The sequence below is a fragment of the Esox lucius genome, chromosome 20, assembly GCF_011004845.1.
Source record: "Esox lucius isolate fEsoLuc1 chromosome 20, fEsoLuc1.pri, whole genome shotgun sequence".
NCBI lineage: Eukaryota > Metazoa > Chordata > Actinopteri > Esociformes > Esocidae > Esox > Esox lucius.
Window position 1 is genome coordinate 31,067,719 of NC_047588.1, and position 25,008 is coordinate 31,092,726.

General features: G+C 42.2%; 1 protein-coding gene across 4 annotated transcripts in view; it reads left to right on the forward strand.

Annotated features, from left to right (window-relative positions):
• The window catches only part of LOC105031043 (collagen alpha-6(VI) chain), a 63,863-nt gene that overhangs the window by 34,309 nt on the left and 4,546 nt on the right, over nt 1-25,008 (forward strand). For 2 of the 4 annotated variants that reach the window (XM_034288677.1, XM_034288678.1), the window contains exons 2-29: nt 8,241-8,340; nt 9,137-9,745; nt 9,867-10,454; nt 10,701-11,258; nt 13,608-14,228; nt 14,337-14,897; nt 15,049-15,606; nt 15,697-16,272; nt 16,368-16,952; nt 17,160-17,509; nt 17,632-17,710; nt 17,817-17,968; nt 18,285-18,377; nt 18,535-18,588; nt 18,674-18,745; nt 19,446-19,472; nt 19,673-19,771; nt 20,075-20,137; nt 20,235-20,300; nt 20,543-20,596; nt 20,705-20,740; nt 23,302-23,364; nt 23,953-24,015; nt 24,117-24,179; nt 24,286-24,348; nt 24,436-24,486; nt 24,688-24,723; nt 24,863-24,925. In XM_034288677.1, the coding sequence (XP_034144568.1) occupies nt 8,265-8,340; nt 9,137-9,745; nt 9,867-10,454; nt 10,701-11,258; nt 13,608-14,228; nt 14,337-14,897; nt 15,049-15,606; nt 15,697-16,272; nt 16,368-16,952; nt 17,160-17,509; nt 17,632-17,710; nt 17,817-17,968; nt 18,285-18,377; nt 18,535-18,588; nt 18,674-18,745; nt 19,446-19,472; nt 19,673-19,771; nt 20,075-20,137; nt 20,235-20,300; nt 20,543-20,596; nt 20,705-20,740; nt 23,302-23,364; nt 23,953-24,015; nt 24,117-24,179; nt 24,286-24,348; nt 24,436-24,486; nt 24,688-24,723; nt 24,863-24,925 (6,279 nt within the window). In that variant the 5' untranslated portion in view covers nt 8,241-8,264. The remainder of the gene's footprint in view (nt 1-8,240; nt 8,341-9,136; nt 9,746-9,866; nt 10,455-10,700; nt 11,259-13,607; nt 14,229-14,336; nt 14,898-15,048; nt 15,607-15,696; nt 16,273-16,367; nt 16,953-17,159; nt 17,510-17,631; nt 17,711-17,816; nt 17,969-18,284; nt 18,378-18,534; nt 18,589-18,673; nt 18,746-19,445; nt 19,473-19,672; nt 19,772-20,074; nt 20,138-20,234; nt 20,301-20,542; nt 20,597-20,704; nt 20,741-23,301; nt 23,365-23,952; nt 24,016-24,116; nt 24,180-24,285; nt 24,349-24,435; nt 24,487-24,687; nt 24,724-24,862; nt 24,926-25,008) is intronic. The other 2 variants (XM_034288676.1, XM_034288675.1) reach the window with 2 other exon arrangements.

Consider the following 25,008-nt stretch of genomic DNA (forward strand, 5'->3'; position numbering starts at 1 on the left):
AGACTGATAATGGGATTGTTTAGTGTTGCTTTTCTTTTATGAGAAACAGTGTTCTGTTTTTGTTGTATTAGTCAGATTCACAATCACATTTCTAGCGGAATTTCATAATGGGGAATTTCCTACTGAGAGACTAGCCAGAGCCAATTAACGGAATGCTGGACTTTCAAAATCTTTGAAGACGGTGATGCAGTCAGACCTCCGTGTGCGCTACTTTAGGTTTGTTAGTGAGTTCTCCCAGAAACGTAATTAATCCAAATTGACTATAAACAATTAATAAACTATTCAGGAAACCAATATAATCTACTCAAGAATCTATTACAAGCTGGTAGGTGAGACAACGGTTGTTACACAAAGTGTTCAGCAACATATAACATCAATGAAAAGACTCAGTGCAAGACAAAAGTGCATGACAAACAAATACAGTTTAGGAATTCTTCTGTAATGAAACATGAACCAACTCCATGTTACCTCCCCCGACATCTCCACTGACCATGGGTGTGTCTAGTCTTGGTTTAGGGCCTATCTGACCAGTCTAATTCAGCTCCTCCATACCTGGCTAACCTCCTCCCTGTGTGTCTGATCACACGCCACCACTGAACAATACTATACAGATGCTTCTGTAGAGTCTCCATACAGGTTCTAAGGTCTTGCCTTAATCACCCTATCTTGAGCAATGAATAGATCACTCTGTCTTATAGTATGTTGTCAGGAAGTAAAGACTGAAATATCCCTAGTTGCCAAGAGTGGCTACACAATACCAGTCTTGTGATTCTCAGGTCAGTCAATCCAAGTCCAACAATCCTAACTGATTCTCTCGCAGAATGTTCTTATGGCAAAACTTTTATATAGCTGGTTTGTTCATGTCTAGATAAGTGTATTCTAAGACCCAGAATTAATCAATTTCACTGATATAATATGAATCACAAATGTAAGATTACATTTGATATGAAAAATATCAAAATCAGTAATGTAACATTTACAAAATCTTCTACAATGGGAAGGGCAATGTCTTTCACCTGAAAACTCGGACATAATGTTACCAAAGACATTTTTCAACCGTGAAGCCGTGAAACCGTGAAGTCAGAATCCAATTAGAGCCTTTAATCTGCAATGGCATATGAACCATTTCTCAGATGAGTGGGTTTTAAATCAGTAATAAAAAACAAAAACAACCTGAAATCAGTGCTACAACTTAGGGAATGTTCAAATGTTACTTGGTGGTGTGAATTGGACAAAAATGGAGAATAGAATAAAAATATGGGTTGATCAAGTAAATATAATTGTGTCTTGTTTTGCTGAAAATGTTAAAAGAGCATGAGAAATGTATGTTTGCTAACAGCAAATGAGAATGACATTTCTAAGCATTGGGTTTTGGCTGGGGTTCTTTGAAACCAGGTAGACATGTCTTATGAAACTAGTAATTAACTTTAATGGACATTGATAACACCCAGTCTGAGCACTTTGAAACCAGGTAGACATGTCTTATGAAACTTTAATGGTAATATATAAACTTCCACAGCCAAAATTGCAAGACCTGTAGTTTTGTACATTGACAGCCAAGTGCCTTTGTTTACACTATCCTAGAGCTTCAACATCTGTGTTTAAAACATAGCCAGCACCAGCTGTAATTCTAAATTAATATTGAGTAAATATTAATCTCAGCTGGGAAAGATTAGCAGAAGACAGAGAAACAGACATTGCATTGATTTTCTTGGCATAGGTCTATGAGTGTTTGTCATTGGTTATCTTAGGGTAGTTCTAGGGCAGTTTGTCATTGGTTATCTTAGGGTAGGTCTAGGGCAGTTTGTCATTGGTTATCTTAGGGTAGGTCTAGGGCAGTTTGTCATAGAGCCAACAACATACAGCTGTGGGGAAGTTTCCCAATCCACTACTGGATGGGGTACAAATAGGATGCACATACTGTACGTGTGGGCTATAGAGTGATGATGTGTGTTTGCTGCAGCACTCATGTGGGTTTTGAGGCTTCATCCGAATGATTAATATGATTCAATGGATTCCATCCAGAACAATGTAAATATTAAGACTGCACTTTTAATCACTGGAACACAAGCATGATTCTTGTTTGAAGTGGGGGTTTATAAATGATTATTTAATCCAGATGCATCCAATTAGAATGGACCCAACCCACATTTCCAAAACTGCTTCACTCACTGAGATTGGCTTCAGCACAAGTGTTGCTATGATGCTCTATCTAGCTAAACCCAGTACACACACAAACACACACACACAGACATATTGGCAGAGAAACTGACTAGGCACCAATACATAACATTTTAGTGGTTCTCAATTGGAGAATGTGAGGGCTAGTCAATGGCATCTGTGCCTTCGTCATCCAGAAACTGCCTACACACTCTGGCCGCATGAGGCCGGGCATTGCCCTGCACCAGGAAGAACCCAGGACCCACTGCACCAGCTTAAGGACTGACGATGGGTCTGAGGATTTCATCCCGGTGCCTAACAGCAGTCAGGATACCGTTGGCTAGCACATGGAGGTCTGTGTGACCCAGAACATCACTGACCCACTGCCAAACCGGTCATGCTGGATGATGTTTGAGGCAGCATAACGTTCACCACGGCATTGCCAGACTCTTTCACGTCTGCCACATGCTCAGTGTGAACCAGCTCTCATCTTTGAAGAGAATGGGGCACCAATGGTGCTGCACGGTGCTGGGCTGCAAGCACAGTTCTCACCAGAGGACGTCGGGCCCTCATGCCACCCTCATGGAGTCAGTCAGTTTGGTCAGAAACATGAACACCAGTAGCCAGCTGGAGATCATTTTGTAGGGCTCTGGCAGAGCTCCCCCTGTTCCTCCTCGCAAAAAGGAGCAGATGCCGGTCCTGCTGCTGGGCTGATGACCTTCTATGGCCCTGTCCAGCTCTCCTCAAATAACGTCCCGTCTCCTGGTATCTCCTCCATGCTCTTGAGACTGTACTTGGAGACACGATGGCACGTATGGATGTGCAATCCTGGAGGAGCTGTGCAATCTGAATGGGCTGCAGGTATCACCTCATGGTACCAGTAGTGACAAGGACACTAGCAAAGTGCAAACCTAGAGAAGAATCACTCAGGAAGGATAAGGAGAAACAATTGTCTTTGCCCACCCCCTGCAAAACCATTCCCTTTTGGGGGCTTGTCCTGCTGTTGCCTCTCCAGTGCACCTGTTGTCACTTTCATTTGCACCAAAACAGGTGACACTGATTCACAATCACTTATGCTTCCTAACTGGACAGAATGATATCCCTGAAGTTTAACTGACTTTCGTTATGTTGTGATGATTACGTGTTCCCTTAATTTTTTGAGCAGTGTGTTCAGTATTCACGTGTATGATCCAACCAGACACACATAGAGTACACTACCTATCAGGACTATGTGGGAGTCTATTTACACAAACACACAGTCATGGAATTTCTTGAACCAATGTACATTTTAGTATTGTCTGCTTTTCTATTTCCTTGTATGTAACTCTGGTCTTTATTTGTGACCTCTGACCATCTGTTTATCTACCTAAACCAATAAGGGTATCTGTCCTTGGTTCTTCAGGAATGTGGCAGACTGTCTTTTATGATGATCCCCTAGCCCCTTTGGGGGATGTGGAGGTTATTTGTGTAACACCCAGGACAGGATAGATGATGGGATAAAGGAACATTTTGTCTTTAGAGAATGAACGAGCAGTTTTACCACACTCCTTTTACCTGTATAAATACTGTAACTGTTAGGTTTTCCTATTCTGTAAGCTTTTGATGTGTCCCTCCTTGCAAGTAATTAAACCGCGAATTGTGCCAAGATCATTTTGTCTCTGTACTTACTTCCATTGAGGGTTCTTATTAACAATACTACCATAACAACACAGACAGACAAACACACACACACACACAGAGAATGACATGGTAGGTCTGACAGGTAGGTCAACAATTTAGGAAGAATGAACTCAGAGAAGTCCATTAAAAACAAATCACCTATGAAGGCTGATTCCCCTATGAGGGCTGATTCCCCTATAAGGGCTGACCCACTTATGAGGGCTGATTTACCTATGAGGGCTGATTCACCTATGATGGATGAAAACCCTATGAGGGCTGATTCACCTTTGAGGGCAGACTCACCTTTTAGGGCTGATCAACTTATGAGGGCAGATTCACCTATGTGGACTGATTCGCTAATTATCTCACAAGCCCCCTTTTAGTGTTTACATTTACAGCAAAACAGAATGTGAGTTTGTGACATCAGGATGTATCCATGCAGCAAAAAATGCTTTTGAAATCAGGATTGTTCTATGATGCTAGTATATTTGACCACCTGTGCTGTGCTCTGGAAAAAATGTAAAGACCACTGCTCCTTTTTCTTTCCTTGCCAAAAAAGATTTTGAGTGATGAACCGAAAGGTTAAAATTAAGAGACCACTTGAAATCTTCTGTTCCCCACTCAAAACTTTCCTTTTCATCTTTTGCTCTGTTCTCTTGGTCTTGGTTAACATTCCAGCAGCAGCATTCTGAATGAGCTGCAGTTGTTTTACAGTTTTTCGGGAGTCCAGTTAAGAGGCCATTAAAGAAGTCAACCCTACTGGAGATAAAAGCATGGATGAGCTTCTCTTGGTGTTTTTGGGACACCAAGCCTTTGATTCTGGCTATATTTTTAGATGATAGAATGCTGTTTTGTTGACTGCTTTGACATGACTTAAATGTGAGGTCTGAATCTATCAAAACACCAAGATTACGCACTTGATCCCTGGTTTTAAGGGCCCGAGAATCCAGCTCTTTACTAATAGTTGTTCTTTTATTTTTGTTGCCAAACACAATGATATCAGTTTTATCTTGGTTTAATTGTAGACAATTTTGGTTCAACCAGGTATTTATGTGCTCTATACAGTGACACAGAGAGTCTATTGAGATGTTGTCATATGGTTTGAGAGCCATATATATGAGTATCATCAGCATAGCTGTGATACTGTGGTTCCGCCGGCGTAGACCCGCTTCCGCGCTCAACCACTCATGAACGCACCCCTAGCTCCACCACTCATGAACGCACCCCTAGCTCCACCACTCATGAACGCACCCCTAGCTCCACCACTCATGAACGCACCCCTAGCTCCACCACTCATGAACGCACCCCTAGCTCCACCACTCATGAACGCACCCCTAGCCCACCACTCATGAACGCACCCCTAGCTCCACGTCACATGAACGCACCCCAGTCATCAGATCCCAATCACCCTCATTCTGAGCACCTGTGTCTCCACCTGTGTCTGGTTTATGTCCCTATGTAGTTTGGTTCAGTTCTCCCTGCCCTTTGTGAGGTATTGTTTGTCACTTCGTCATTCATACTGAGCCTTCTGTTTTCACCGTCGCCTAGTGTTATTCTGATATTGATTCTCGTGTTTTGACCATCGCCTGATCTGCTCCTCGACTTCGTCTCTAGCCCTGTGATTTTGTATTGTTTCGTATCTCGTGATTCTGACCCTAGCCTGTACGACCGTCCTTCGCCTTACCCTACTGGAAGTTCGTCTCCCTTATAAACCGCCTGCTCCGCGATTGGAACCAGCCTCTCTCCCTCTCCCTTTCCCCATTCATTACATCTACCCAATTTTCCAGCCTATCTTTAAGTGTTCTATGATCTATAGTGTCAAATGCTGCACTGAGAACTTATTTTATCAAAATCAGTATTCAGCCGTTTATCATTTAAAACTTTAATCAGGGCTGTTTCAGTACTGTGGTGAGGTCGGAAACCTGACTGAAATTTGTCTAAGACACTCAAGCTGTCTCAGAACACTTTGTAATCCCTCCTTATTTTCCACTTATAACTAATGCAAAATGAACTGTACTAAATACTAAGCAACAAGAAAATGTCTATGTTTTGCTGGAGTGCATAGTAATGTATGGGCAATTACTATATTAATTACATAAAATCAAGTTAATTTTGCCAGACTGCGAAAGCGGAGCTGGCTAAGAAGAGCGAATGTCTCTTACTGAGTGAGTGACTATCTGACTGAGTGACTGACTGACTACCCCTTGTTAAATAGTGGTTAGAGAGGCGGACTCGTGAACTATAACTGTATGCGGTTATATTGCGATTGTTTCTGGCATGGAATAGTTCATCTTCAGTCTCTCTTGAAATTGCTCAATTCTTATGATTATTCCTAGGAAGTTAGTAGATACTAGTTAGCTGTTAGAATGGCCTTTGGCAAAAGCAATGCAGTTCATAGATGCTATTTGTGGTGAAAGTAAACTTAATAAGATATGTTAGTCAGTTTAACACAATCTTCAATGGAATCTAGTGACTGATGTAATATGAAATCCTGTCACGTAGTGGTTAAAGACAGTGCCTCTCATGTGGAAGAACTAAGTTTGAATCTACTGAGAGCAATGACATTTATTAATTATTTCTGGTAGATTCCACCATTCTCTCGTGTTTTCATTTGATGAAAAAGTTAATTATCGTCGCCTTTATTGATAGTTATTGTATAAATGTCATTCACAAATGAAAGACAAAAGTATGTTGTTTTGCCATGAAAGAAACAATTGTTATTATGCCATGAAATGAAATCGCTTTGGCAGACTCGCTAGCAATTGTTCAATTCTTATGACTATTCCAGTAAGTTAGTAGATACCAGTAAAACGTATTACTGGCTAATACGCTGTTAAAACGACCTTTGGCAAAAGCAATACAGTTCATAGACGCAATTTGTGGTGGAAGTAAACTTAATAAGAAATGTTAGTCAGTTTAACGCAATCTACAATGGAATCTAGTGACTGCTGAAATATGTAATGCCGTCACGTAGTGGTTAAAGACAGTACCGCTCATGTGGAAGAACTAAGTTCGAATCTACTGAGAGAAATGACATTTATTAATTATTTCTGGTAGATTCCACGATTTTCTCGTCTTTTCACTTGATGAAAAAGTTAGTTATCGTCACCTTTATTGACTGTTATTGAATAAATGTCATTCACAAATGAAAGACAAAAGTATGTTGTTTTGCCATGAAAGAAACAATTGTTATTATGCCATGAAATGAAATAGCTTTGGCAGGCTCACTAGCAATAGGCTCTGTGCACAAGCGTATGGACGAAGTTCCACTTTAGCCAGGTGTCGGCATATCAGTTTCCGGTTTACTTAGAGGCGATCACCCGCGTCGCCCAAAATTTCAGGTTTTTGGTAGATGTCTCCAAGACCTGCCTAAAATAAGCATTAGTGATGTCCATCGAATTGTTGATGCCTGGTCTCCTGCTCCAACAAGCAAGCGGAACAAGGAATTCAAACTCTACGTATCGAGTTATCTGCACAACTACGAGGGTAAGTAGTTTACTGTGGTGTGGCGGCCGGCTATCGGCTAAGCTAGTTAGCGATGTGTTCCTTTTTAGTGTAGTATTAGGCAGGACAATAGAACACATAAAAATTCACCTTAACCTCAAAAATGGCAAAAGAACGCTGGCTGAGCTGGAACGCTACCGCATCCCCATAGCAAGTGAATTGAAACAAACCTTCATTCAGCCTCTTCTAACCTGAATTAAGCTTAAAATTCCATAGCCGCAAAAAAGCACCAAGACAGGTCTCCTCTTTTATTTTACTACTGTAACCTCATTTCACAACGAAACTGAAAAATAACAACTGGCATAGGAAGTAAACATTTGGTCATATACGATCTTAATTGCGCTTAAACCTGCGTTACGTGGAAGTATATAAAAAATCGCCTTTTCTGACTATTTCTAGTCTAGCGTTTGAATGGCGCAAGCCATATTTTATTAAAAAGAGGACATTCTCCTGATTAAAATGATGCTCCACTTGTACCTTGAAACTTAAATGAGTCACGTACATTTTTACATTTTTTTCCGTACAACAGCATCACTCATCTTGTTGTGAGTTTAGGTGTTTACTAATGCTGATGAGTATTAATAAGTAAACCGGAAACTGCAATGCCGACTTCTAGACAAAAGCAGAAGTTCCTCACTACGCTGGTGCACAGAGTCTATTGCTAAATTCTTATGACTATTCCAGTAAGTTAGTAGATACCAGTTTTAAGCTTGTTCTTTCACATTAATAAAACTGTTTCATAAAATGTCAATTGAATTACATGAAATTACTAGATTATGGGATAAAGCCTTAATTACAGGGTAAATAGCACCCTGAGGTTTGTGGAATTGAGTTTTAAGCTGTTGTCAACATTGCTTGATCTGATAATTTGATAAAATGTTTTCTGTACTTGTCCAACATCTGCCTTTCTGTTTTAGGGAGGACAAGAGAAACCTGCTCACATGGAGGGGACACCAGGCCTCCTGGCCATATTCACCATAGCAGCATGTTTTTTGGTCAGTGGAGCACAAAGAACAGGTATGTGTTACTATCTTCAGTCCAAAATGGAGACCCCTAAGAAACACTGGAGAAATACAGCAAAAAGACAAAATGTTGACCTGGGGGTCGAGGCTGTTGAGCACTTGTCTATATAGAAACATCTCTTTGATAATGGATGTTTTAAAGGTACGTGTCTACCTCAGGAACCTCACCGCTGCTATCCCTGCATTTCAGTTGCACATACCCCTTGTACATTCGGTTTGCCTCTTTGCACATTTAGAATAGCCATTGTGCCTGCATTTCTACAGTTGTTACACATGCATGTCTACCTCGGGTAGATCCTCTGCATCTCAGGTGCTCATGCTACCTTAATACATCACTCCTTCATTTGCCTTGTTTGCACATTTTGAATGCTATTTTGAAATGGCCATTTGTACCCGAACAACTATTATCCAACTTGTAACATACACTCTACCTAATACTAAAATGTCTGCCCTCCTCTATATGCCTTATTGCACATTTGGTTTTGCCATTTGTACTGCATTTGCCTCCATTGCACATCTGCACATTCCACTGGTAATATACAGATACTTAATACTTGAAAATACTTGTAAATCTTCTGCCCTCCTCTATTTGCACTTCTGGTTAGATGCTAACTGCAATTAATTGTACTGTACTTGTACTGTTCAATGACAAAGCGCTTTAGAAATAGTATTTCATTAATTAATTTACTTTTTGAGTGACAGATTAGCCGCTTTATTGCTTGTGTGAAAAAATTGCTTCAGACAAGTGTGAATAATTGAATTGCCAAGCAATAGTTTTCTTCTTCTATCAGTCTGCACAGAGGAGGCGGTGGCTGACATCGTCTTCCTGGTGGACGGCTCATGGAGCATCGGTACAGAGAACTTCCAGTGGATTCGACAGTTCCTGTTCACTCTGGTCAACAGCTTCGATGTGTCCCCTGACCTGGTGCGCATTGGCCTGGTCCAGTACAGCACAACGCCACGCACAGAGTTCCTCTTCAACACCTTCCAGGACAAAAAAGACATCCTGGACTACATCAACAACCTGCCTTACAAGGGGGGCGGCACCATGACAGGCGAGGGCCTGGACTTTCTGCTGAAAGAGCTCTTTGTCGACCAAGCAGGGAGCCGGATCAAGAACAACGTACCACAAATCGCTGTGGTGATCACCGACGGCCAATCACAAGACAACGTAGCGCCGCATGCCCTTGAGCTCCAGAGGCGGGGCATCACGCTGTATGCCATTGGCATCAAGGACGCAGATGAGGAGCAGTTAAAAGAGATCGCCACTAAACCTCACAACCAGCATGTGTACAGCGTATCTGACTTTGCAGCGCTGCAGGGCATCTCCCAGAGCATTGTCCAAGTTCTGTGTACCACCGTAGAGGAGGCGAAGAGACAGGTCTCTCAAGTGGGCCAAGGTACCGCATGATGATACCATCGCATTGTTGCCATTAAATAAAATATTGTTCACAATTTAATTAGAAGTTATATTCATAATTCACAACACTAATAGATTGTCTTCTTTTCATTCATTTCCAGACTGCAGCACAGCCACAGTGGCTGACATTGTGTTCCTAGTGGATGGCTCTGGCAGCATCGGCCCGACAGATTTCCAGGAGGTTCGGATGTTTCTCCACAACTTCATTGAGGGCCTGGATATCGGTTCTGATAAGGTTCGCGTTGGACTGGCCCAGTTTAGTGACCAGCCTAAGTTGGAATTCCTGTTGGCGGATAATACAGAAAAAAGTTCCTTACTGGAGAAAGTGGATCAGCTTGAACAGCTGAAAGGAGGCACAGCCACTGGCACAGCTATTAGATTCCTTCAGAGAGAGTTTTTCAACCCGGCTGCAGGAAGCCGTTCTGGTCAGAGGGTGCCCCAGATTGCTGTGGTACTCACTGATGGGGATTCTGTGGACGATGTAGTGGAGCCAGCCAAGGAACTAAGGCAGCATGGGGTCATTGTCTATGCTATTGGAGTGGGGAATATTAACAAAACCCAATTGCAAACTATTGCTAACAGGCCCAGTAAGCATTTCCTACATACCATCAATAATTTCCAGGCACTACAGGCAATTTCTCAGGGTCTGCTAAAGACAGTGTGTGTCTCCATGGTGAACCAGAGGATGGGTAAGGGACTTTTTTATACATTAGGAACATAGTATGTTGTAACAATTGTAACGATTTGTGAATGTTAGAATTCCAATGCATCTAATCTAAGTCACAAATACTATTTTTAACCAAAGCATTCATCCTTGAAAGATGTATTTTACTGCACAAAGGCAAATTATCATCAATATGACCACTTCTAAGATAATAAGTAAATATGATTTACATGTTGAAAACAAGCTTTTCTTTGTTTGAAAATATCTGTAGCTCTTGGTCAAAAGTTTGCCGACATCATCTTCCTGGTGGACAGCAACATGAGACCGATAGAATTCCAGCAGGTCCGAATCCTTCTGCAGCGATTGGTCAACCAACTGAACCCGAGCCGAGACACCCATCGCCTTGGGCTGGCCCAGTTTTCCCAGGACACCGAAGTAGAGTTCCTGCTGAACGCCCTCACCACCAAGAACGACTATGTGGCGGCTCTCAAGAAATTCAAGCTGCGACCCAGCGGGGATCGTCACCTGGGAGATGCCCTGACACATGCCCATGGAGAGTTCTTCTCCACTTCGTCTGGTGGTCGTGCTGAAAAAGGCTACCGGCAGTTTCTGGTCACAGTGACAGGAGGGGATTCAGTTGATAGCTTCCAGAGAGTGGCACGTAAAATCAGACATGATGGGGTGACCATTGTTTCCATCGGGCTGGGTACATCTACTCTTCCAAAGCTGCAGGCGTTGGCTACCAAGTCATACGTATACCAGAATACAGCCATTGCACCAGCACTGAAGGTTCTCTTTGATAGTGAAGAGAAGGCCAATGTGACTGAGGGTGAGATCATTTCAGACTCATTCTGTTGAATCAAGTGAATATCTGATTCCCAATTATTACTTTAATGTAGTGGTTTAAACGAAATCAGCACACACTTACCAAATGTTTTGTATACAGCTCCGGAAAAAATGAAGAGACCACTGCACCTTTTTCTTTCCTTTCCAAAAAGGTCAAAAAATAAGGTTTTGAGTGAAGAACCAAAGGGTTAAAATTAAGAGACTATTGCAAATGAAACACTGTTCCTCACTCAAAACTTTCCTTTACAACTTTTTTGGAAAGGAAACTTTTTTGGTCTCTTAGTTTTTCTTCCAGAGCTGTATATTATATTGTTTCACTATATATTATTCACACACACACACACACACACACACACACACAGGGGAGAACAAGTATTTGATACACTGCCGATTTTGCAGGTTTTCCCCACTTACAAAGCATGTAGAGGTTTTGTAATTTTTATCATAGGTACTCATCAACTGTGAGTGACGGAATCTAAATCCAGAAAATCACATTGTATGAGTTTTAAGTAATTAATTTGCATTTTATTTTTTGTGCTGATCCAAATGTGCTGCAGTGAAGTAGACAGCCAGGCAAGTGTGAGTGACAATCCAGGTGAGTAACTCAAGACAGAGGAACAGGCGGCAGATTAGCGACAGGCAAAGGGACAAAAACAGCAAAAGACTTTCCAAAACTAGAAGGTTGATACGAGAGCTAAACATACTGGTTAAACTAACGATCTGGCAGGCTTATATGGTGCAGGGAATGGTAATCAGGACCGGGTGTGCAGATCGCAGCAGGTGTAAGTGGTTGGAGACTCAGCCGAGATGTGTTCAGGAAAACTCAGGAAAAACAAACTTCAGGTTAGAGCAAAAACAAAACACTGGCAAAACAGGCTCAAGATGTTGGATTCACGACAACTCCTTAGTTGCCCTGGCTGTGTGTTTCGGGTCGTCTTCAATGCTCTTACTGAGGGAAGGAGGTTGTTGGCCAAGATCTCGCAATACATGGCCCCATCCATCCTCCCCTCAATACGTTGCAGTCGTCCTGTCCCCTTTGCAGAAAAGCATCCCCAAAGAATGATGTTTCCACCTCCATGCTTCACGGATGGGATGGTGTTCTTGGGGTTGTACTCATCCTTCTTCTTCCTCCAAACACGGCGAGTGGAGTTTATACAAAAAAGCTCTATTTTTGTCTCATCAGACCACATGAACTTCTCCAATTCCTCCTCTGGATCATCCAGATGGTCATTGGCAAACAGACGGGCCTGGACATGCGCTGGCTTGAGCAGGGGGACCTTGTGTGCGCTGCAGGATTTTAATCCATGACGGCGTAGTGTGTTACTAATGGTTATCTTCGAGACTGTGGTCCCAGCTCTCTTCAGATCATTGACCATGTCCTGTCGTGTAGTTCTGGGCTGATCCCTCACCTTCCTCATGTTCATTGATGTATGGAGCCCCAGACTTAGGGAGATTGAACTTCTTCCATTTTCTAATAATTGCGCCAACAGTTGATGCCTTCTCACCAAGCTGCTTGTCTATTGTCCTGTAGCCCATTCCAGCCTTGTGCAGGTCTACAATTTTATCCCTGATGTCCTTACACAGCTCTCTGGTCTTGGCCATTGTGGAGAGGTTGGAATCTGTTTGATTGAGTGTGTGGACAGGTGTCTTTTATACAGGTAACGAGTTCAATCAGGTGCAGTTAATACAGGTAATGAGTGGAGAACAGGAGGGCTTCTTAAAGAAAAACTAACAGGTCTGTGAGAGCCGGAATTCTTACTGGTTGGTAGGTGATCAAATACTTATTTCATGCAATAAAATGCAAATGAATTATTTCAATGTCATACAATATGATTTTCTGGATTTTTGTTTTAGATTCTGTCTCTCACAGTTTAAGTGTACCTATGATAAATTACAGACCTCTACATGCTTTGTAAGTAGGAAAACCTGTAAAATCGTCAGTGTATCAAATACTTGTTCTCCCCAATGTATATATACCATGTCAGAAATGAAGTTGCATTGTATTATTTTTAGTTTGAATCCCAATATTATACTCAGTCAACATCATCACAATATACTCTTTAGAAGTTATACTCTGGGGCAACATTTACATTTCCTTTTAAGTATATAAATTGTAATTTTGAACAAACTTAAACTTTAATTTCAACCTATTTAAATCTATAGTCATGTGTGTGAGGAGTATTCTCTTGCTTTAAACTAGATTTGTTTAGGAAAAACATTCTGTGAGAAACTGACTCAGCCCATTGCAGCAATATAATGGATAATGTCTCATTATATATCCTCTTGAGGGATAACCCATTGCTGTTGACTAACAATTTCCTCTCTATTGCAGTTTGCAGTGATGCTTCAGTGGCAGACATTGTGTTCATAGTTGATGAATCTGGTAGCATTGGAAACGAAAACTTCCAGCTGGTTCGTGGGTTCATCCACAAGATCGTGGAGGGGCTGAATGTGGGCTTGAACAGTGTGAGGGTGGGCATTGTCCTCTACAGCAATAAGGCTTCAGCTGAGGTTTTCCTAAACGACTTCCTAGAAAAAAGTAACATTCTTTCGTACATCAAGTTACTGCCCTATCGTGGTGGTGGCACAAACACTGGCGAGGCCCTAGACTTTGCCAGAAAGAACATGTATAATAAGAACCAGGGAAGCCGGAAACAAGAGGGTGTGCAGCAGGTGGCGATAGTCATTACTGATGGAGAATCGCAGGACAACGTTACTTCTCGTGCCGCTGCCCTGCGCAGATCTGGTGTCACTGTTTATGCAGTGGGGATCAAGGATGCTGATGAGAAAGAGTTGACACAGATCGCTTCATATCCCGCCACAAAGCATGTATTGAAAGTGGACAACTTTGCCGACCTCAAGACCCTGGAAATGAGGCTGAAGAAGAGTTTGTGCTACAACATCCTACAAAGTTCTGTCAAATCGATGGCTAGAACATTCACTGCAACGAAAAGTGAGATTTAATTAACTATTCTTGTTTAGTTTGTTCGAGAAATGTTTATTAATATGTATAGTTGTTTATGAGATTATACCAGTTTATTTCTTTCTCTTTTAATTCTAGGTTGTGTAGAGACCGATGAAGCTGAACTCTTCTTCCTGATTGACCATTCAGGCAGTATTGAATATCGAGACTTTGATGAGATGAAGAATTTTATTAATGAATTTGTACGCACGTTCCGCATCGGGCCGCAGCATGTCCGTGTGGGTCTGGTAAAGTTCAGTGATTCACCAACTCTTGAGTTTGACTTGACAGCCTATCCTGACCACGCTTCAGTGGTAAAGGCTGTGAATGGTGTTACTCAAATTGGAGGTGGGACACTGATTGGAGAAGCTCTGAAATATATGGGCCCCCGTTTCCTTAATGCAGAGGCCACCCGTGGTCACAAGGTCCGTGAGTTCCTCATTCTAATAACAGATGGGAAATCTCAAGACCAAGTGCGGAATCAAGCAAAAATGCTGAGAGATCAGAACGTCATTATATATGCCATCGGAGTGAAAGATGCTGATGATCAACAGCTGCTGGAGATTGCTGGTAGCAAAGAGAAAATGTTCACTGTCAACAACTTTGACGCTCTGAAATCAATCAAGAATGAAATCATCACTGATATCTGCTCTGAAGATAGTAAGGCCATTGTTTTTTTGCATTTTGCATCTAACTTATTTTCTGAATTTTGTAACTAAATGAAACAATTTTCTCTGACCAGGAATGTATTATAAGCATATACAATTGCAAGTTAAAACAATATCAATGATTATGTTTGTTCTCTTTTTAGTTTGCAAGGACATGAAGGGGGATGTCCTCTTCTTGATCGACAGCTCAGGGAGTATTAGCAACGAAGACTTTAATAAGATGAAGTTGTTCATGCAGTCCATCATCAATAAGTCAGCCATTGGCCTGAATGAAGTGCAAGTGGGTGTCATACAGTTTAGCGACGTTCCACAGCTGATCTTCCCTTTAAACGAGCATGAGAGGAAAGCAGACATGGTGCAACATGTAGAAACAATGGAACAGTTGGGAGGGGGAACACTCACTGGCAAAGCCTTGTCCTTCACCTCAGAGTACTTTGACCCGCATAGAGGAGGACGGACTGACGTAAAACAGTTGCTGATTGTCGTAACTGATGGTGAGGCACAAGATCAGGTATTGGCTCCTGCCAGAGAACTTCAACGCAAGGGTGTGAATGTCTATGCCATTGGAGTGGGCAATGCCAAATATCAAGACTTGGTAGAGATCAGTGGTAATAGGGAGAGGGTCTTCTCCGAGGTGGACTTTGATGCACTCAAGGCTTTGGAAAGCCAGTTGGTTTTGGCAGTTTGTGATGTTGACAAAGGTGAGTTGCATATTTGGAAAGAAATAAGATTACTTAAAGAAGTAACACGTTCTTTGATTTTGATATTAATATCTTCCTCTCTTCCATCAGACTGTGTGAGGACAGAGGTTGCAGACATTATTTTCTTGGTGGATGGCTCAACCAGCATCTCCACAGAGAATTTTAAAATCATGCAAAACTTCATGATGGCCCTGGTCAATGAAACCACTGTTGGGGAAAAGCAGACTCGCTTTGGCCTGATTGTCTTCTCCAACACGCCTAAATCTGTATTTACACTCAGTCAGTATAAATCTAGGAGAGAAGTAAATACTGCCATATCCGAACTTGTAGCGCCCACTGGAGACACCTACACTGGGGAGGCTCTCAAGTATTCCTTGGATTATTTTGGTAAAAACTATGGTGGGCGAAAAGCCCTCAGAGTGCCCCAGTGGCTCATGGTGATCACAGATGGCGAAGCTACTGATCCGGAAAACCTAAGACAGCCAGCCGAAAAGCTACGGGAAGACGGAATATTAGTTTTCAGCGTTGGAGTGGTAGGAGCAAACAAAGAAGAGCTTGAGATCATGGCAGGGGACCCAGCAAGGGTTTTCTTTGTAAATACATTTCATGAACTGGAAACACTGCACAAAAATATTTCCTTTGAATTCTGCAGCCACACTAAACCAGGTAAGGTGGAATTGAATTGTACACATTATAGCTGAGAGCACATTACCTTGTAACACAAGCATATTGATTCATCTTACCTCTTCTCATCTCATCAGTCTGTAACCAAAAACACGGGGATTTGGTCCTGTTGATCGACAGCTCAGAGAACATCAGCCCTACTGACTTTATTGTCCTGAAGCAGTTTGCCTCAGACCTTGTTTCCAGCTTCACAGTTGCAGAGCAGTCCTTCCGAGTCGGAGTGGCCCAGTTCAGCAGTGATACCGAAGCAGAGTTCTACTTGAATCAGTATTACACAGAGGAAGAGATCGTCAAACACATAAAGAATATGAGGCAACTTGGTCGGGAGACACACATGGGACAGGGCCTGGACTATGTCCGTTATGAGTTCTTCCGAACAGATAGAGGGAGTCGTATCAATGACAAGGTCCCCCAGAACTTGGTTTTAATAACAACCGGACCTCCAAATGGAGTTGACTTGCATGCAGCAGGAGAGCTCCTTGACATGAAAGTTGCTGTGTATGCTATCGGAATAGGAAAAGGTGACAACCCTATTAAGCTCCGGCAAATCACTCGTCATGAAGGAAGGGACTTCTCTGTGCTTAACTTTGCCAGCCTGGAAGCTAACAGAAGGAAAGTGGTCGATGCCATATGCTCTAGTTCTATAATACTTGCGCCACAAAGTAAGTTCACAGCACACTTGTGTAATTTTCCCGTCCTCTGTTCATCTCTTTTCTCTCTGTCACTTGTGTCTCAGTGTAAAACACTCATCTTAGAATGCCTGTTAGTATTTGGAAAGAGGCTAGTCCACATTGTCTCCCTTATTAAACCTGACCAATTAGACTTTTTGATTTGTGACATTAATAATGAGAGTGTGTCTGTGTCTATAGGCTGCACCATAGACATCGCCATGGGTTTCGATATTACTCACAGGACCACTAGCAGAAGGCTCTTCGATGGTCAAGCCCAGTTGCAGGCCTTCCTGCCACAGATTATCCGCCATGTGTCCAGTCTTAAGGGCCTGTGCTGCGTCGCCGACAGTGGACCCATTGAAACTAATATTGGCTTCCGCGTGGTGGAGCAGGATGGAACAGTTGTCTCTGACTACAATTTTGAGAAGTATGATGAAAAGATTTTGGAGAAGGTTATGGCGCTTGAGACCGCCCAGAAGACCTACTTTAACTCCTTCCTCCTGCGCTCCTTCCGTGAAAAGTTCCAGAGGTCAAATGCTGGAGTGAAGGTGAGCCCAAATACAACGTCTGCTGTCTGGTTGATCCCTGGTTCCAACAATGTTGCTTTTTTAACATCTGTTAAAGGTTATATTATATTTAATAAGAATATTACAACTGATTTGTCATGTAGGTGCTGGTAATCTTCTCAGACGGACTTGATGATGATGTGATGAAACTAAAGCTAGAAGCAGAACATCTTCGTACTAGTGGTAAAAGAACCAAGGGGAACTTAAAGATGGTGTCCATTTTAAGAACATGTGTTTTGGAAATCTGAACAAAATTGGTTTTGTCTCTGTTTTTCATGTCACACTTCAGGAAAAGGTGTCAATGCCCTGTTTACAGTCGCCTTAGAAGGGGTCCAAAATGCCAACCTTCTTCAAATGGTGGAGTTTGGAAGAGGATTCGGATACAAACAGCAGCTCAACATCGGCATGCATGATGTGAACAACTACATTTTGACACAAATAGTAGGTCCTTTATCAGAATAAAACCCTCAATTTTAGTTGTCTCCCAGTGTTTTAGTAGTAATGTTAGTCACTTAAACTGGCTAATACTCGTAGTCCTTTATGTATTCACATTTTCCACATTAATTCTCTATCAAATAATATTCAGAATAGAGAGACACTAGAAAACAGCAAAAGAGAGCAGTGATATTGACAGTAGTTTTTCAGTTTGGCTATAGAATATAAACTACCACAATCTTCCTTCACTTGTCTCCCACTCTCATTTTTCTCCTCTCTTCCTGAACCCTTTCTCTCTCTATCTCTCTCTCCTTTCCACTAGGACACAGTGGCTGAGAGGGAGTGCTGCAATGTAATGTGTAAGTGCACAGGACATGAGGGTATCCGTGGCCCCAGAGGGCCCCCAGGCACAAAGGTGAGTCCCTCTGTCCCCTCCATAAAACAATACAGTGTATCATATATAAGATGTGACAGAATAAGCAAACACCATTGATGTACTTTAAATAAGAAGTGAATGTATGTTTCTTTTTTGCCCGTTCCACTTTATTAATTAGCTTTTTGTCTCCTAACAGGGACAGCCTGGACTAAAAGGACACCCTGGATTCCCAGGCGAGGAGGGAGGAATTGTAAGAGTTTTTTTTTCATTAGAGTGGTATTTAGACATTATTTTATTATTATCCCATGACCCTGGTCCTTTTTGCCTTCCCTCAGGGTGAAAGAGGTCCACTAGGTCCCACTGGTCCACAGGGACTACAGGGATGTCCTGGGATGAGAGGAGTCAAGGTGAGCACATAGATTTACTGACAAACCAATTACACATTTGAATTTACATTTGGGTTTAGTAGGTTTCCAGCTGGATGTCGTCCTGCCATCTACTTTAAGCTCACATGTGGGCTGCAAAAATTCTATTGCTTTCCCAGAATTCACTTTTCCCAGAATTCACTTTCTCTGAGTTCTGACAGAAAACACCATGTTTCAGTTTAAACATTTATTAGATATACATGTCTTGGTCTTAGGTTCAACTCCTCTGGGGTTACTCACTGCCATCACATGATCGTGTACATAATTCTACTAATAACGATATCAACACCATAATATCATTAATAGCAATCCCCATTGTCAATGAGCAAGGACCGCATTACCGATCCCCCCATGAAAAGGAAACAGAACCAAAGAGGTGGAGACAGGGGTGGTAGGTGGGTTCACACCCGCATGCTAGTAAAACCAGCACACATCACACTGAGTAACATGATGATTAAATATTCAGTTTGAAATCTGATGTTGAATCACAGATTATTGTCATTTAACAGATTCTTTCTTATTCAGAGGTAACAGTAGTCAGTGCATAGATCTTACCACCAGCCACCCTGTGAGAATTGATCGCACAGTCCTGGCGATTTGAGCACCATGCTTTTCCAACTGGACCGTGATCAGGGGTAGTTACCTGGCTAATATACTGTCATCTAATCTTATCTTCTGGCAGGGTTCAAGAGGCTACAGAGGGAACAGGGTAAGTGTGTGAGGACTCAACATTCATACAGTTTCCACTACATGAATACTAGTACATACAGTGTAAAATATAAAACTTTGTAGGTGCAGTACACAAGGTGTCTTGTCTATACAAATAGAAAACCACGTTCAAAAAGGTTTTTCATTGTGTGTGTCTGATTGCTGATATTGTTTTATTCAGTGTGTACATTTCCTTGGCAGGGTGATGATGGAGACCACGGTCTTGATGGGATAAATGGGGAACAGGGTGTGAATGGATCAGCTGGTGTTTCAGGAGAGAGAGGAAACCCAGGCCGTCCGGTATTCACATCCTCTCATATCCTGAATATATTTCCATTCAGTCCTACTCCTGTTTCAACTATATCATACTTCTAATTCACTGACTTCCCATTCCCATTACACCTATATCCTACTCCAGTATCCCTAATAGCCCTGTCCCATTTCACCTATATCCTACTCCAATATTCCTAATAGCCCTGTCCCATTTCACCTATATCCTGCTCAAACATTCCTAATAGCCCTGTCCCATTTCACCTACATCCTACTCAATGTTCTCCTATATTGTACTCTAATGACTGATATATGATGGGGTTTCTCATGCAGGGCAACAGTGGAATCAGAGGGGAGCCTGGAGAGAAGGGCCAACGTGGACTTAGAGGTGACCCTGTAAGTGACAAAATACTGTACAGCCAGTGATTCATGATGGTTCAACCAATGGAGTGTTTCTGTCTGTTGTTTTGAACAGTCTTCTCTGGTCTTTTAGGGTGACTCTGGAGTTGACAGCAACATTGCAGGTCCGAAAGGAGCAAGAGGAAATCCTGGGTTACCAGTATGTATTGGTCGACCACAGTCCAATGTACTGATCTAAGAATTAGTGGGATCACCTTTATTCACCAGAACACTGGCATAGGCCACTAGACCTGTTCGTCTGTCTTTTTATAATGAGTAACGCCGGATTCTTCTTCTTTTGTTACTCAATATCTAATAATGTAATGGGGGGATGACAAGACTTCTCTTTTGCCTATTTCCTTTCACTTCCTTTCCTTCTAATACTCCTTTCCCCACTGACAGGGAGACCCAGGAGAGGAGGGCATTCAAGCAGAAAGTGGTGTCGATGGAAACCCAGTGAGAGAAGTTGCATTTCTTCTGAGCCATTGTAGTCCCCATACACTAATGCATTTTCATTTTTAGTCAAGTGAAACACGACGATGATGTTCATTTCCTGATTTGTAGGGTCCTGAAGGAAGAAGAGGTCCACCTGGTCCAAGGGTACAGTAACATGAACAATTATACTGCATGAAATACACACTAATAGTAATCCATGCCACTGTATGTCCCAATTATACTGCAAATCAAAGTGCTGAAATGGAGATTTCACCAATGCTCTATTTACCTATATTGTTCAATAGAGGTTAATATTGATAAACATCCTATGTGACACAATAATTCTTGTTTTCCTCACATGACGACAATAGGGGTGTTTCTGCATTTTATTGGTATTAATGGGTAGTAATCTAAACTTCTTGGTTGTATGGAAACCACAATATCCAGAATTCATTGCGATGTCCAGGACTTGCATTAGGGAGTCAAGAGAAGTAATGATTGTTCTTAAAAGGACTAGCTCTATTGAACAAAGAACCATATCTACCTGCTGCAAGTGTAATAGAGAAATCGATGAAACACAAAGGCCAGAATAATTGTTATTAAACATAATATTCTTTAGATCAGACCGCTCAATCAACCGATGGCATAATGGGTTGAACATTCCTGGCGCAAAACTTCTGTACTGTGGTGGATAATTGTTTCAAACAGCTCCATTCCTTAAAATGCTATGACTGAGGCAACTTAAAAATACTATAAGGCTTAAAAGGTGTGTGTTGAAACATTTAACAATTGTTTCTGTGTCCCCCAGATTATCAGGCAGAATGAGGCTTCACCAGACTTTTCTCTTCTGATCTTTGGGATAAACAATAGGCCAGTGCCAGAAGATGAGTGGGACGGACTAGCCACATATCTAAACAACATGTCAGACATACAGTGGGGATAACAAGTATTTGATAAATTGCACTTACAAAGCATGTAGAATCTGTAAATTTTATCATAGGTACTCTTCAACTGTGAGTGACAGAATCTAAAACAAAAATCCAGAAAATCACATTGTCTCATCTCTCGTCTCATCTCTCATCTCATCTTCATCCGCTTATCCGGCATCGGGTCACGGGGGCAGCAGCTCCAGAAGGGGACCCCAAACTTCCCTTTCCCGAGCCACATTTGCCAGTTCTGACTGGGGGATCCCGAGGTGTTCCCAGGCCAGTGCCGAAATATAATCTCTCCACCTGGTCCTGGGCCTACCCCGAGGTCTCCTCCCAGCTGGACGTGCCTGGAACACCTCCTTAGGGAGACGTCCTGGGGGCATCCTTACCAGATGCCCGAACCACCTCAACTGGCTCCTTTCGACGCAAAGGAGCAGCGGCTCTACTTTGAGTTCCCCACGGCTTCTCAACCTATCCCTAAGGGAGAAGCCAGCCACCCTTCTGAGAAAACCCATTTCAGCCGCTTGTACTCGCGATCTTGTTCTTTCAGTCATGATCCAGCCATCATGACCATAGGTGAGGGTAGGAACAAAAATTGACCGGTATATTGAGAGCTTTGCCTTCCGGCTCAACTCTCTTTTCGTCACAACGGAGCGGTAAAATTAAATGCAATACCGCCCCCGCTGCTCCGATTCTCCGGCCAATCTCCCCCGCTCCATTGTCCCCTCACTCGCAAACAAGACCCCGAGATACTTGAACTCCTTTACTTGGGGTAACGCCTCATTCCCTACCCGGAGGAGGCACTCCATCGTTTTCCTGAGAACTATGGCCTCAGATTTAGAGGTGCTAATCCTCTTCCCAACCGCTTCGCACTCGGCTGCGAACCAGTCCAGTGAGTGCTGAAGGTCACAGACCGATGATGCCATCAGGACCACATCATCCGTAAAAAGCAGCGATGAGATCCCCAGCCCACCGAACTGCAACCCCTCCCCAGGATACAAACAGGATTGGTGACAAAGCGCAGTATAAGCGTCATCTCGAACTTCTTCCATTTTCTAATAATTGCGCCAACAGTTGTTGCCTTCTCAACAAACTGTTTGCCTATTGTCCTGTAGCCCATCCCAGCCTTGTGCAGGTCTACAATTGTATCCCTGATGTCCGTACATAGCTCTCTGGTCTTGGCCATTGTGGAGAGGTTGGAGTCTGTTTGATTGAGTATGTGGACAGGTGTCTTTTATACAACGAGTTCAAACAGATGCAGTTAATACAGGTAATGAGTGGAGAACAGGAGGGCTTCTTAAAGAAAAATTAACAGGTCTGTGAGAACCGGAATTCTTACTGGTTGGTAGGTGATCAAATACTTATGTCATGCAATAAAATGCAAATTAATTATTTAAAAATCATACAACGTGATTTTCTGGATTCCATCTCTCAAGGTTGAAGTGTACCTATGATAAAAATTACAGACCTCTACATGCTTTGTAAGTAGGAAAACCTGCAAAATCGGCAGTGTATCAAATACTTGTTCTTCCCATTGTATAGTTGGGTGCAGAGCCATGAAGTGCTTTATGTTTTAAAAATCAATAAAGCAATTCATAACTGATTATAGAAATAACAGGCAGCCAATTCAGGCACTTTAAAATTGGGGTTACAGGTTCTCTTTATTTTATTGTTAGAACTCACACTGCTGCTTTTTAAATTAATTGATGCTAGCTGATGCAGCTTTATTTTAAAGGATGAGGTATTACTATCCATCTGTATGTATTTTCCATGTATGTTTTGCGCATGTGTCTTCAGGGAACTTCAGGAAATCCAGGTGAACTAGGACTCCCAGGAATTCCTGGCCCTTCTGGACAGCAGGTATATACTCTATTTTACCTGTTCCCCTCATCGACTTCTCATCCACTACTTTTCTTTTTCTTTGTAAAGCACATTGAATTGCTTCTTTGTATGAATTGTGCTGTACTGTATAAATAAACTTGCTACTCAACAAACCTACAAGTAGCTACATGCATTTTTGTAGCATTTGCAATGGTCAAAGCAAAATCTAATTTAAATGATGTATTATCGAAAATGTTTAAGTAAACAATAATAAACATATACAGAATGTTTTTTTTTTTTTGCATAAAGACAGTCATAGAATAGACATGAAAAAAGTACACCTTGTGTAACAAAACCGGGCCAGAGAGGTGACAGCAGAGTGCAAAGCTGTGGAGGAGTGTGCCCTCAGAAAATTGACCCTGGTCACACGTCAGAGAATATGCTGTGGGTCTTCGTCTTAGAATAGTGTAGTCTATGTAAAACATTGTATGAGACCTTGTCATGAGTTAATTGAGCAGCTTTGAATGCAATCCAATTTATCTATCCTTTTAATCTGGTATTTCCGTGCATAATTCTGCTGAAAACAATATTGACTGCTGCTATAAATGTTCTGTTCTTTGTGCATAGGGTTCAAGAGGAGATCCTGGCCCGCCAGGACCCAGGGGCACCCAGGGATTACCTGGACCACAAGTCAGTTTAACAACCCTTCTAATTCCATCCCATCTGACCACAGTGAGGGGCCCTAATGCACAGATTGTAATGTAATGTGGATGAATGGATGTTCTCCTCAGGGCACACCTGGGACAATGGGAGGCAAAGGATCCACAGGAAGCAGAGGGATGAATGGACAGAAGGTGTGTTTCCAGTAACATAATTCATTACAATAGAAACTGAAACTGAAAAGTTTAACATAAGACAATGTCTGATAGCCCTCCATCCAATACTGTGGTGTCCTTACAGGGCCAGCCTGGGGACCCTGGAGGAAAGGGAGCTCCTGGACCACTTGGGCCCAGAGGGATGCCAGTAAGATTTCACCTTGTCTTTACAGACTTTTCCTACATACACAAACTTTCACTGCAGAACTGTCAGATTGTGTTTGTTTTGAAACAGGGACTTGATGGCAGAGACGGACATGGACCTCCCGGACATCACGGGATGAAGGTAAAGTACGTTTAGTACCCCTCATCCTGAACAGCATCCACAGACATCGTTGTTGTGGATGAGTACAAGCGCTGCAATTTGTAAATGTACATTGAGAAGGCATTTCTATTGTTTATGTAGTGTTTTATTGTTGTATTATCAATATGAATTTTTAATATGTGTAAGCTGAATAATTCCCTCTGAATTGTGTTCCCTTTAAAGGGAGAGCCTGGTTTCCCTGGCTACCCTGGATTACAGGTCAGTTTTTGATTTTAAATAGCCACTTTTGTCATTTCTATACAATTAAGAGAATAAGGGGGAGTTAAATCATGACACATTGCAGTATGAAATACACAAATAGTAATCAGTAATGTTTTCCTGTGTATGTCACTGTTAGGGTGAGTCTGGTGAAAAGGGAGTCAAAGGAGGTCCAGGCCCCAAAGGAAACCAGGGAAGAGGGGTAAGACCAGTGGTGAAATTGGTTTTCGGGATTAACCCAGTATAGTGATTTTAACACCCGTTTTTGAGAGGGGTATACCTTCA